The sequence below is a fragment of the Mobula hypostoma genome, chromosome 3, assembly GCF_963921235.1.
Source record: "Mobula hypostoma chromosome 3, sMobHyp1.1, whole genome shotgun sequence".
Classification (NCBI taxonomy): Eukaryota; Metazoa; Chordata; class Chondrichthyes; order Myliobatiformes; family Myliobatidae; genus Mobula; species Mobula hypostoma.
In genome coordinates this window covers 103,050,593-103,064,530 of record NC_086099.1, presented here as the reverse complement: position 1 = coordinate 103,064,530, position 13,938 = coordinate 103,050,593, and the positions used below count along the sequence as shown (strand labels likewise).

General features: G+C 43.5%; 1 protein-coding gene across 5 annotated transcripts in view; it reads left to right on the top strand.

Moving 5' to 3' along the window:
* fras1 (Fraser extracellular matrix complex subunit 1) overlaps positions 1–13,938 on the top strand; it is a 594,524-nt gene that overhangs the window by 332,499 nt on the left and 248,087 nt on the right. For all 5 annotated transcript variants that reach the window (XM_063043539.1, XM_063043540.1, XM_063043536.1 and 2 more), the window contains 2 exons: positions 1,463–1,609; positions 10,309–10,449. In XM_063043539.1, the coding sequence (XP_062899609.1) occupies positions 1,463–1,609; positions 10,309–10,449 (288 nt within the window). The remainder of the gene's footprint in view (positions 1–1,462; positions 1,610–10,308; positions 10,450–13,938) is intronic.

Genomic DNA, 13,938 nt, shown 5'->3' with positions numbered 1-13,938 from the left:
AATGTGAATTTGTTCTGTGAATAAAAAATGAGGAGCACATGCCTTTAGAAGCAATAACAGAGGACCCTATTGTAAATGTAGATATAAATGACTGTATATGTGGCATAAAGTTGGAGTGTGTTACAAATAAAGCAGATATTTTCCTTGTGCAGTGGGAAGGAAAAACTATTCCATGTATGTTGCAAGAAGTTTCAGCAGAGTGAGCACTCAGTGGGCACTCTATTAGATACACTTGCTCATTAATGTAAATAACTAATCAACCAATCATGTGGAAGCAGCTCAGTGCGCAAAAGTGCGCAGACATGGTTAAGAGGTTCAGTTGATCAGATCAAACATCAGAAAGGGGAAGAAAAGGGACTTAACGAGGCAATCCATATGATGGATTCACCTGATCAATACACACGTATAGTTTGAAGAGATGTGACCGGATAGCAGTGAACAGTTGCAATAGTGGGAATATTTGCCTCTTCTTATGAGTTTCAGAGGCTTCTTGTATTATTCTCATTAATACTCTCATTAATAGACTGCAATGAAGATTCCTCAACAGTTAATCACATAAATATAGAAACAATTTACAGACAAGAATTTTCTGTTGGCCTTGAGATATCATTAAGTTGTTTGAAATTCTCCGGTGTCAAATTGTATTTTTAGTCATTGTGTTCACAAACTGAAGTGTTTTTCCCATGATAACATTTTTGAGAATGTTACCTCTTTGCCTCATTAACTTTATAAGGCTGCTGATGCTCTTGATATTGTAAATGATTCACTGAACACAAAAGGATCTCATGCTGTGCTGCCAGATGTGGAGTTAGTTATGTAATTGTATGGATTTCTGATAACTATTATTCATCTTATTTGCATTGCCGCCAAAGTGTCCTCAAATAATTCTATCACTGAAGAGTTCTTAAGCATTTTGTTTTATTTCTAGTCTAGTTAATACATTATCAGGCCGTTTTGATCTCAGTTGGGCTTGTTGACTTAAAAGATTCTTGTCACTTCTGGCGACGGTTTGAAATTCTTGTGATCATTTCAGAATCAGAATCTGGTTTATTATCCCTGACGTATTCAGTTAAATTTGTTGTTTTGTGGCAGCAACGCAGTGAATGGCATATAAATTACTATAAGTCGCAGAAGTAAACTGGAAAAGACAAATAATGAGATAGTGTTCATGGGACTGTGATAGCAGAGGGCAAGAAAAAATATTGTATGGCCCTTCAGGCTCCTGTACCCTGAATTCATTCATTAAGTTGATTGCTAGTTCTCCAGTTGTTGTGGCATTTGTTTTTAACATTTGCAGCCAACAGTGTGGCAAAAGGAAGTTAATAATCAAACAACATGTAGACATTTAGTCCAGGCCTTCTGTAACCTGATTCATTTTTAGATGAGATGTAGTCTTTGATAATATAGTTTGTTTTTTTTAGGGTGAAATATCTCAATCAATTTCCTCCTTTTTATCTTTTAGCCTGCAGTAGTCAATGTTTGACTTGTGAGTCAGATTCAGCCTGTTTGACCTGTAAAGACCCAACTAAAGTTTTACTCTTTGGCGAATGTCAATATGGGACCTGTTCCCAACAGTACTACATTGACTATTCTTCAGGAATTTGTCAAGGTAAGATAGTTCATCTAGTCACTTCTTTCAGAGATCTGGTTTTCTTTATTTCATTAGTTTTCCCATTTATTTTAATTCTGAAAATAATTATCAAAAAATGTGGTAGTATGATGTGGACATTTGAAGCCAGTACGCAGCTTCTTGTTGAATCCTGTGAACAGCAGACATTCACGGTAGATTCTTCATCTGGAGTTCTGTAAATCACTTATCCCAGTAAAGAAACGGTTGTAATTTTATAAGCAATTTTTAAAAATGTACTTGAATAACAATGTAAAAGGTGAATATTCGACTGAGAGCATTGTTATGCAGAGTGATTGATGCCAGTTTGAGCTTCAGGCTCTTTTGCTTTTCAGCATGATTAAAACTGTGTGCAGTAGCATCCCTTGTTTGCTCGGTGTGCCCTTGTGATTTCGAGTATAGCTTGCTTATTTTACGCAGAGTAGAAAAAAATGCAAATTATAGCATGAAGAATATGTTAAACACTTCCTTAGAAATGTAGGAAAGTGTTGTAAAGAGATTAGATAGTTGCTAAATCAAATGGCCCTTGGAAATAATTGCTACATTTGGCTTAAGAGTAATGTGACTTGAAATAGTCTTGAACTAAATTGTTCTTTTTTTTATAAAGAATTAGAGAAAATTAAATCAACAACAGATTACAATTTTGAAAATCCTGCGAAAGGTTTCAGTGATATATGAATATTTGAAATCCATATATTTCATTAACTGGGGTGATTAGATTGCCAAATATTTATGGAGAAGTTAGTAATAAGTTTGGCTCTTTATTTGAATTTAATTTTGTTTAACGTTAATGAAAACTTAGACATCTGGATTTACTCTTGAGTGGTTAAAGGATAGTTTCATCAATGAATTGTACAGTGATGTCAGTAATTTTATTTTGGGGCTAAGTGTATATTTCATCTTATTATATTTGGAGATTTGACTCTGCTACCTTTATTTAATATTCAGTGTTGTATTATAAGTTTTTTTGCCTCTGTTGTCTTTACCATTGATTGCTCTTCTATTTGTTTACTCTTTAGTAAATCCAGAAGTTCAGGTTGGAACTTACACATACTGTATGTACCAACCCCACCCCCAATATTGACGGAGGAGGTGACATAATAACAGTAGGCAATCATAGTGTAATATAAAATATATTGTGTAAACTGCAGAGAAAAGGAATTGTATCTGAACTGAATGCATTACAGTTTTGAGTTTAGACTTCTGTCATTTAATGCAATCACTATGGCTTTTAGCTATGTTGTTACCTGTTACATTTGTTACGTACCCCGTAACTGGGTTGCCAAACCATCAGAAATGGATCACTTAGTTGGAGTCTGGATTACTGGAACTAAGAAAGTTTTATTAAAGAAATAAGCAACACAGTACTCTAATCAAAAGGATAATGAATACAACAGTTCAGCAATGATAAACACACATGTACACAGAAACTAGGATAATAGGATCAATCAAGCTCTATCGTCGTCTAGGGGTAAATGACCAGTTTCAAAGTGACACAAAGTTCAGTTCAATTGAGTTCAGTTCACAGTAATCACTGCCGTCGTGCTGGATGGGGGGGGGGGGAGGAGAGAGAGAGCAAAAGTGAATGAATATTCAAACGGCTTCCACACAGACCTTCGACATTCTTCGCAGTCAGGTTTCGGGCAAGCCCTTTGTAATGTCTTCTGAGGTCACTGACTGTGACCCCTCCGTTTCCAGATATGATTGTTTCTCTGTGGTGAACCTGGCACCCAGGCAAGGGCGGACACACACCAGGTTCCCGCCGATCGTACCTTTCCACCCTGTGCGTCTATGGCTTGGTCCTGCGACCAGCCCTCCAAAACTCCCACCGACTTGTGGGAGGCGCACCGCTTCCAGGGTCTCGTTACCTCGTGGTGTCGTGTGTGTCTTGCCTTAGCGAACCTGTCCCTTTTTATCCCCCTGCTGGGGTATCACCTGTCCATCACTTCAAACAATTCAGGGTTCAAAGAGGAGCTGGTCTTGACAGCTCTCCCGTCTCTTCATTAACATCTCCAAATGCTGCTCCATTGTTTTCCTTATCTCTCTTTCTCCTGAAGACAGGTGGCAGACCAACTGCTGATCCCACTGGTGCCAGCACAGGACAGTTAACATCTTAGTCTATGTGTACCTTCGTCACACCCCTCACCTTTAAGGATTTTTACCGGGGTAAAAATTACAAACATGAATACATTATTTGATACACACAAATATACATCTTTATCAGCTATTTGGCTAATACAGCGAATTTGAAGTTGTCAACACCTGACAGACAGTCAGCAATCACATTTTCTGTTCCTTTTATATGTGTTATTAATGATCCCTTAAACCAGGCTCCAACTTAGCAAACTTCATAGTGGCCAAAAACACTGATGAATTGTGATTAGTGTAACCTCTCATTGGGTTTCGTCCCGGACCACAATAACAAGGGTCGTCCCATTCCGACTTAGTTTTCTCTCTCAAGGGCTTAGTAGGAGGGGGAGGGGTAGTAACCGCAGAGTTATTGCAAAACGTCCTACAGTACCCCACCATCTCCAAGAGCCTTCTGAGGGCCCGCTTGTCTGTCGGGGTTGGGATGTCAGAGATAGCCCGCACTTTAGCTTGCATCGCTGCCAACTGCCCCTGTGTTACCACAATTCCCAGATAAGTGACCTTCGTGTGGCCGAACTCATTTTTTTCAAGGTTCACTATCAAGCTGGCTTCAGACAGCCGTATTACATCGCCAATACACACCTCTGTGTTCGTCAGCCCTTTCGTCACTGAATTACTCATTCTATAGGGGTGTTGCTCACTAGGCTGACCTAGCGTAACAAACACCACCCAACGTCCCAGTTCTTTGCATCGCCTCGGGACAATCAAACACACGTGTGCGAGCTGTTTAATTACTTCTCCTAAAGAGTCGCTTTGTTTGGGGATTAAGGGAGAGACCTTATCAGCAGAGCTGGCCAAAACAATAGCCTTCTCCCATCTGGTCGATACCATACTCATCTTTTCAAATTTTTTTTTTTCTCTTATCAGGGGGACCCTAGCTTCATTGATTTCCGCGCTAGCACCGACTAGGTTTGTTAGCATATCAAAAGCCTGTGACCGTCTCAGTTCGCGTCGGTCATAATCAATAATATCCTTCCTCCTGGGCAGCCGGTAAACCTCTTTCATGATTCCACCAACTGTTTCCTCCAGCACCTCAAAATGTCCACCGAGGGGGACCTTGTGGGCCAGGTTAAAAATCTCATCCCCATAACTCTTTTGCACGACCCCCCATTCCTCATCTGCGGGTACGGTACTTGGTCTCCCTTTCTTCCTTAGCACTTCCTGCTCCACACAATAGCCTACTGGCTCCCTTGTTAATTCTGCGTCAGAGAGAGCTGTCTCCGCCAAAACCATCAGCCCCTCATCTTGCTCCTGTGTCTGCACAAATTCCTTCCTGGCTAATGCTAGTCTGTCTCAGCTCCCTCACTACCTCTTGTTTCACTACACTCCTTCTTTTCACTTTCTACCTCCTCCTGGTACGTCTCAGCTAAATTTACTTCGGCAGTCCCGGGATGAACCTGTGAGTCCATGGGCGAGGCCTCAATGCTCGCAGGCTGACCTGTCAATCTCACAGCTGGGAACATGATTCTCCCGGCGAGGTCATTACCGAGCAAGACTTCCACGCCTTTCATCGGTAATTCGGACCTCACCCCGATCGTGACTAGTCCAGAGACCAGGTTGCTCTGTAAGTGTATCTGGTGCAAAGGGACTCCTCTGTCCTTCCCCCAATACCTTTTACCTTGACCTCCCAAGTCTGGGTCTCTGAGCTAAACTCTAATACACTCTTCAATGTCAATGACTGACACGCTCCCGGGTCTCTCCAGATCCGCACTGGAACTGGGTTTAACCCCTCCTTCACTGACACCAATCCGGCCGAGATAAACCTCTCGCGCCCTTCCCGAACTTTGGCAGACCTTTCCTCTCCTAGCGGTTCGTTTACCAGCTCGATACAGCCAGTCAAAATCGCCGTTTTTCCTTTTCCCGTCTCCTTCTTTGGGGCAAAGCACCTGGATGCAAAGTGTCCGGCTTTCCCACAATTATAACAGACGACCCCAGGAGACTTCCTACCAGACTGCTCCTGGTCTACCTTATCCTTCTCACTAGTCCCCGGCTTATCTTCTGACTTTTCTGGCGGACTCTCCCCGCCGTCCTGACTACCCTTCTGGTAGCCTTTACTCGGGGCAAACTTCATTTTATGCCTCAACGCATACTCATCCGCTAACTTAGCAGTTGCAGCTAACGTGGCTGCCTCTTTCTCATCTAGGTAGGGTCTCATACCCTCAGGGACACAACCTTTAAACTGCTCAATCAGCATCAGCTGTAGCAGTCTGTCATAATCCCCCTCTACCCCCTTCGAGGCGCACCAACGCTCACAATATGTCTGCATCTCATGGGCAAACTCTAAATATGTGCGGTCCCACTGCTTCCTCGCATTCCGGAACCTCTGCCGGTATGCCTCCGGGACCAACTCATAAATCCTGAGGATGGCCTCTTTCACCACCTCATACCTCTGGGCATCTTCCGCGGACAAAGCCGAGTAAGCTTGTTGGGCTTTCCCTTTCAGTACACTCTGAAGCAAAACAGCCCACTTATCCCTTGGCCAGTCCTGACTTGTAGCAACTTTTTCGAAATGGGGAAAGTACTGATCCACATCGGTATCGTCAAATGGGGGAACCAGCCTAACCTCCTGGGTCGCCCTGAACCCTCCACCTTGGTTCGGCATGGGCCCCTGCCCTGCCCTTATCTTTAACTTCTCCAGCTCAAATTCCCTTTCCCTCTGTTTCTCCAACTGCCTCTCTTCTCGCTCCAACTGTCTTTCTCTCTCTCTCTCCTGCCTTTCTAACTGTTTCTCTTTCTCCTGCCTTTCTGACTGCTTCTCTTCGTGTTCTAGCTGCCGTACCCGGAACTCGTGCTCGAGTCTCAGTTTTTCAAGCTGCACCTGTACCGCGTCTCCAGCAGGTTTTTCAATAGACACCACCTCCAGCTCCCCTTGGGGAAACACACCTTTAGATACATAGTGCTCTACGATAGCTCTGTGCATCTCCTCTCTCCTCATTGTCGACTTCCCCTTAACAAGATTCAACCGTTTGGCCACAGCTGCCAATTCCGCTTTCCTGGCATCCTCTAATGCCCCCAAGGTCGGTGCCTTTATAAGTTCCTCAATCTCCATTTCTGCTGTTTATCTTTTCTTTCTTTCGGGAATTTTAACCCAATCAATTTACTCCGTCCCAAATTTAGCGTTCAAAATCGCGGACGAGAACCCCACTTACGTTACGTACCCCGTAACTGGGTTGCCAAACCATCAGAAATGGATCACTCAGTTGGAGTCTGGATTACTGGAACTAAGAAAGTTTTATTAAAGAAATAAGCAACACAGTACTCTAATCAAAAGGATAATGAATACAACAGTTCAGCAATGATAAACACACATGTACACAGAAACTAGGATAATAGGATCAATCAAGCTCTATCGTCGTCTAGGGGTAAATGACCAGTTTCAAAGTGACACAAAGTTCAGTTCAATTGAGTTCAGTTCAGTTCACAGTAATCACTGCCGTGGCGATGGACGGGGGGGGGGGGGAGAGGAGAGAGAGAGCAAAAGCGAATGAATATTCAAATGGCTTCCACACAGACCTTCGACATTCTTCGCAGTCAGGTTTCGGGCGAGCCCTTTGTAATGTCTTCTGAGGTCACCGACTGTGACCCCTCCGTTTCCAGATACGATTGTTTCTCTGCGGTGAACCTGGCACCCAGGCAAGGGCGAACACACACCAGGTTCCCGCCGATCGTACCTTTCCACCCTGTGCGTCTATGGCTTGGACCCGCGACCAGCCCCCCAAAACTCCCACCGACTTGTGGGAGGCGCACCGCTTCCAGGGTCTCGTTACCTCATGGTGTCCTGTGTGTCTTGCCTTAGCGAACCTGTCCCTTTTTATCCCCCTGCTGGGGTATCACCTGCCCATCACTTCAAACAATTCAGGGTTCAAAGAGGAGCCGGTCTTGACAGCTCTCCCGTCTCTTCATTAACATCTCCAAATGCTGCTTCATTGTTTTTCTTATCTCTCTTTCTCCTGAAGACAGGTGGCAGACCAACTGCTGATCCCACTGGTGCCAGCACAGGACAGTTAACATCTTAGTCTATGTGTACCTTCGTCACACATTATACATTTAAATCAGATTGTATAATAATGCTTTAAAGCTCTTTGACAACCAAATGTTGCAGATAGCTTACTCATTTAACTACTTTAGCAAACTATACAATTACATCTTATTTTTATTTAAATCTAAGAAATTGTATCATTATATCAGACTGAAATTGGGCATTTGGGTTCTAAGCCCATTGCGGATGGGTGGGCTATATTGAAAATGTACTCTTGGCAGTAGTCCCCTCTTCTCCATCCTCTCACGCTGCCCAAGGCTGTGTATTGGTAAGGCTGGTTTAATGGTGTCCACCTAAAGGGAGAAAGACTCCAACTCAGCAAGGAGAAGGGTGAGTTTCAGCAGAGTATCCCCTATTGTAACTTGACCAATGCAGCCATTGCTTTAAGGCGAGAAGGTTGTTGTTAGGGACATCATTAACCTTTGATGATCTTGTCATTTAATACCATCATTCCCACAATCCTGATTGAGAAGTTGCAGAACCTGGCCTCTGTGCCTCCCTCTACACTTGGCTTACTAACCGGAAGACCACAGTCTGTGTGGATTGGTGATAACATATCCTCCTTGCTGACGATCAACACTGGCGCACCTCAGGGGTGTGTGCTTAGCCCACTATTCTACTCTCTATATACACATGACTATGTGGCTAGGCACAGCTCAAACACCATCTATAAATTTGCTGACGATACAACCATTGTTGGTAGAATCTCAGGTGGTGACGAGATGGCGTACAGGAGTGAGATATGCCAACTAGTGGAATGGTACTGCAGCAACAACCTGACACTTGATGTCAGTGAGATGAAAGAGTCAATTGTGGACTTCAGGAAGGGTAAGACGAAGGAACACATACCAATACTCATAGAGGGATCAGAAGTGGAGAGAGTGAACAGCTTCAAGCTCCTGTGTGTCAAGATCTCTGGGGATCTAACCTGGTCCCAACATATCAATATAGTTATAAAGAAGGCAAGACAGAGGCTATACTTTATTAGGAGTTTGAAGAGATTTGGCATGTCAACAAATACACTCAAAAACTTCTATAATTGTACCATGGAGAGCACTCTGACAGGCTGCATCACTGTCTGGTATTGGGGGGGGGGGGCGGGTGAGGGGCTACTGCACAGGACTGAAAGAAGCTGCAGAAGATTGGAAGTCTAGTCAGCTCCATCTTGGGCACGAGGCTACAAAGTACCCAGGACGTCTTTAGGGAGCGGTGTCTCAGGAAGGCAGCATCCATTATTAAGGACCTCCAGCACCCAGGGCATGCTCTTTTCTCACTGTTACCATCAGGTAGGAGGTACAAGAGCCTGAAGGCACACACTCAGCGATTCAGGAACAGCTTCTTCCCCTCTGCCATCCGATTCCTAAATGGATATTGAAGCTTTGAATACTACTTCACATTTTTTTAATATACAGTATTTCTGTTTTTGCATGTTTTTTAATCTATTTAATGTACGTAATTGATTTGTTTATTATTATTATGTTTTATTTTATTTATTATTTTTCTCTCTTTGCTAGATTATGTATTGCATTGAACTGCTGCTGCTAAGTTAACAAATTTCACATCATATGCCTAATAAACCTGATTCTGATCCTGATTCTGTACAGTGTTGTCTTCTGCTGAAATCTACACCTTTTCACTTTCATCTAAAGTCATTGGGTGATAGTTTATTTTATTTATTTATTGAGATACAGCGTGGAATAAGCCCTTGTGGCCCTTCGCGCCTCGCCACCCAGCAACCCCAGATTTAACCCAGCCTAATCCAAGGGCAATTTACAATGACCAGTTAACCTACCAACTGGTACACCAGGAAGAATGTACAGCTGCCTTGCAGGCAGTGGTGGGACACAGGAATTATGGATAATTTTACTTCTGCTTCCATAGCTGCTGTGACCAAAAATGCTTCAAAACACTTTATGTCTGCATGGCTGGGTATGACACGGTAGTGCATTTATCCATTGATCTCTCTGACAGCTACAAGCAAATGAATATTTGACCCTCCCATCTGGTCTGCATTGAAGTTACTATCACTGTGCATTTTACCCATCAACGTACTGTAATAGGATGTCAGCAGCCTTCATGTCAGTGTACTTAAACACTACTGTCCCTGGGTACACCATCTTTAAAATTACATTTGCTCAAGATATATTGATTTTGGAACCAATTTTTGATAGTTGTTGAATTATAGCCCTTTTCTTTTGCAAACGTACTGAACAAGGTGAGTCTTCAAAATTGGTTTAATGTACTGACAATGTATTTCAAACGTATTCCACAGCATTTCAACAATTAGAAAAACTGTTACCAGATCTTTGTCTCCAATTCTGGTATATTGTTTTTGGCAAAAGGGGCTGCACATCTATGGGTGCAGATCCATTTTTTACTGATCTCTCAGAACAAACGGAATCAATTTAGCCAGGATGCGTAGCTGGCTCTGTTTAAAAATAAGCACATTAATGTGTTATCTTTAAACAACTAACAGTGGTTTTTATTTTGTTAGAGTGTGACTGGACCTGCAATGCTTGTAAGGGACCCCTCAAAACTGACTGCCTACAGTGCATGGATGGCTATATTTTGCAAGAGGGCTCCTGTGTAGAGCAGTGTAAAGCGGGCTTCTACAAAGCCGGAGACGAATGCATACGTGAGTCTTCATTGTTATTTGTACTTTAATGTTATATGCAACAGGAAAGCAGGAAAGTGTCAGGTTCCGAAGTAATGTTACTTATCCAATCACTAACGATTATTTTATTGAGGTACCATGAATCATCTGTTGTTTGCAATACTTTTGCCCAGAAATTATATTTTGCAGAGAAACACATGCTAAAGAGGCACCATTGCACCAATACCATTACCATATCATATAGGGCATAATGACAAAATCCAAGTAGCTGTGCCTAATTTTTGGAGTTGCATGCAAAGTGCAAGCTGATCGGTGCAACATCGCTCTCTAGGTGAGCAATTGAAGCAGCTGTTCATAATGGGAGCCTCGACTGATTGCGGTGAGGCAGATGCTCTTCGTGTTGGCACAGTTAGTGGATAAACATACTCAGAATCAAACAACTCATTCTCCAATGCTCCGATGAAACTGTGACAATAGGGATGAGAATAGGAAAGGTCGATAAAGGTAGAAGGCCTTTAACAACAATGTGCAGACGCAGACAGTCTGTGAGCCCATGGAGGAAGAATTCATTATTGTCTTCTGTGACAGACTCCCTAAGCATAATGCAGGGAAACACTTGAGCAGAACACCTTCCTACATTAAGACCAGCTTTGCTGATCAAATTCCGCACTGTTTCTTAGTCATATGTTTGCATTCCGTGTTGCAGCAATGAGATCAAATGTGTACTGCATGAAAGTTGATTGAAGTGTCTCTCCAGCAGAGTCCTTAGGTGAGTCTGTTGTGCAGAATCAGCAGTTTTAATTACCATGCTGAGCAACGTGCATCAGGCGGTGTTGGAATATAGTGGATTCTGGTTAATTGGTCTATTGATTAATCGGGGCAGCCACCTGTTTGGGTCAACCCTTCAAGAACAAAAGCTGATTGATAAATTAGTTGGGATTCCCTTTGTATACTTGGGACACTATGCTGCTTAAATGGGACGGGACGCTGTTGCCAAACAGTTTCTAACGAGCGTCAGTTGCATGCACTTGCGTGACTGTTAGACACTACACCGTGCTCAGAGCAAATAGTTTTTAAATAGCGTGTGTATTTCTGTTCAAATAGCAGTGAATTTTGTCACAGATAGTTGAGAAATAAGCTGTAAGACAATTCAGAACTGTTCTTCTGACTGAAGTTTCAAGCATTTGGGCTTGGCGATACTAGAAACAGCTGGGAGTGAAACAGAAATGAGTTCACTACTTCAGTAAGTTAGGAACTACCAAGAATTAACATAGAACATAGAATAGTACAGCACAATACAGGCCCTTTGGCCCACAATGTTGTGCCAACCCTCAAACCCTGCCTCCCATATAAGCCCCCACCTTAAATTCCTCCATATACCTGTCTAGTAGTCTCTTAAACTTCACTAGTGTATCTGCCTCCACCACTGACTCAGGCAGTGCATTCCACGCACCAACCACTCTCTGAGTAAAAAAAATCTTCCTCCAATATCCCCCTTGAACTTCCCACCCCTTACCTTAAAGCCATGTCCTCTTGTATTGAGCAGTGGTGCCCTAGGGATGAGGCGCTGGCTATCCACTCTATCTGTTCCTCTTATTATCTTGTACACCTCTATCATGTCTCCTCTCATCCTCCTTCTCTCCAAAGAGTAAAGCCCTAGCTCCCTTAATCTCTGATCATAATGCATACTTTCTAAACCAGGCAGCATCCTGGTAAATCTTGTTACGTACCCCGTAACTGGGTTGCCAAACCAGCAGAAATGGATCACTCAGTTGGAGTCTGGAGTACTAGAACTAAGAAAGTTTTATTAAAGAAACAAGCAACACAGTAATCGAAAGGATAATAAATGCAACAATTCAACAATGATAACCACACATGTGCACAGAATTAAGATAACAGCATCAATCAAGCTCTATCGTTGTCTAGGGGTAAATGACCAATTTCAAAATGACTCAAAGTTCAGTCCAGTTAGTAGTCCAGTTCGCAGTAATCGTTGCCATGGCGATGGACAAGGTGGGGGAAGAGAGACATAGAATAGGAACAACTGATCATTCAGAATGGCTTCACTCACAGACCAGCGAGATGGCTCACAAACAGCATTTGGGCGGGTCCTTGATGATGTCACCTGAGGTCACCGACTGTGACCCCTCCTCCAGATGCGGTCGATCCTCTGCAGTGAACCCGGCACCCAGGCAAGGGCGGACACACACCGGGTTCCCGCTGATCGTACCTTTCCACCCTTGTCGTTGTCTGGCACTTCTCACCCACTCGTGAGAGGCGCACCGCTTCCAGGGTCTCGTTACCTCGGGTGGCGTGTGTGTCTGTCTTAGCGAACCTGTCCCTTTTTATCCCCCTGCTGGGGTATCGCCTGTCCATCACTTCAAACAGTTCAGGGTTCAAAGGGGGAGCCGCTCCAGACAGCTCTCTCTCCCACATCCCTTCATTACACATCTCCAGACGCTGCTCCATTGTTCCTTATCTCTCCTTCCCCTGAGGGCAGGTGGCAGACCAACTGCTGATGCCACTGATGCTAGCCCAGGCCAGCAAACATCTTAATTTTATGTGTATTCTCGTAACACTTCCCCCCTTTAAGGATTTTTACCGGGAGGTAAAAATTACAAACATGACTACATTATCTGATACATACACAATATACATCTTTAACAGTTATTTAGCTAATACAGAGAATTTGAAGCTGTCAATACCTTGACAGACAGTCATCACATTTTCTGTTCCTTTTACACGTGTTATTAATAATCCCTTAGACCAGGCTCCAACTCAGCAAACTTCATAGTGGCCAAAAACACTGATGAATTGCGACCAATGTAACCTCTCATTTGGTTTTGTCCCGGACCACAATAACAAGGGTCGTCCCATTCCGACTCAATTTTCTCTCGCAAGGGCTTAGTAGGAGGGGAACGGGTATTGACCGCAGAGTTATTGCAAAACTTCCTGCAGTACCCCACCATCTCCAAAAGCCTTCTGAGGGCCCTCTTGTCTGTCGGGGTTGGGAGGTCAGCGATAGCCTGCAGTGTAGCTTGCATCGCTGCCAGCTGCCCCTGTGTCACCACAATTTCCAGGTAAGTGACCCTCGTGTGGCCGAATTCATTTTTTTCAAGGTTCACTATCAAGCTGGCTTCAGACAGCCGTATTAAATTGCCAATACACACCTCTGTGTTCATCAGCCCTTTAGTCACTGAATTACTCAAAAAATATTGGTGTTGTTTACTTGGCTGCCCTATTGTAACCACAATCACCCAACGTCCCAGTTCTTTGCATTTCCTCGGGACAATCAAACACATGGGTGCGAGTCGTTTAATTACTCCTTCGGGGATTAAGGGAGAGACCTTATCAGTAGACCTGGCCAAAACAATAGCCTTCTCCCATCTGACCGATCCCATCCTAATCTTTTCAAAATGGTTTTTTCCTCTTATCAAGGGGCCCCTAGCTTCATTGATTTCCACGCTAACACCGACTAGGTTTGTTAGCATATCAAAAGCCGGTGACCGT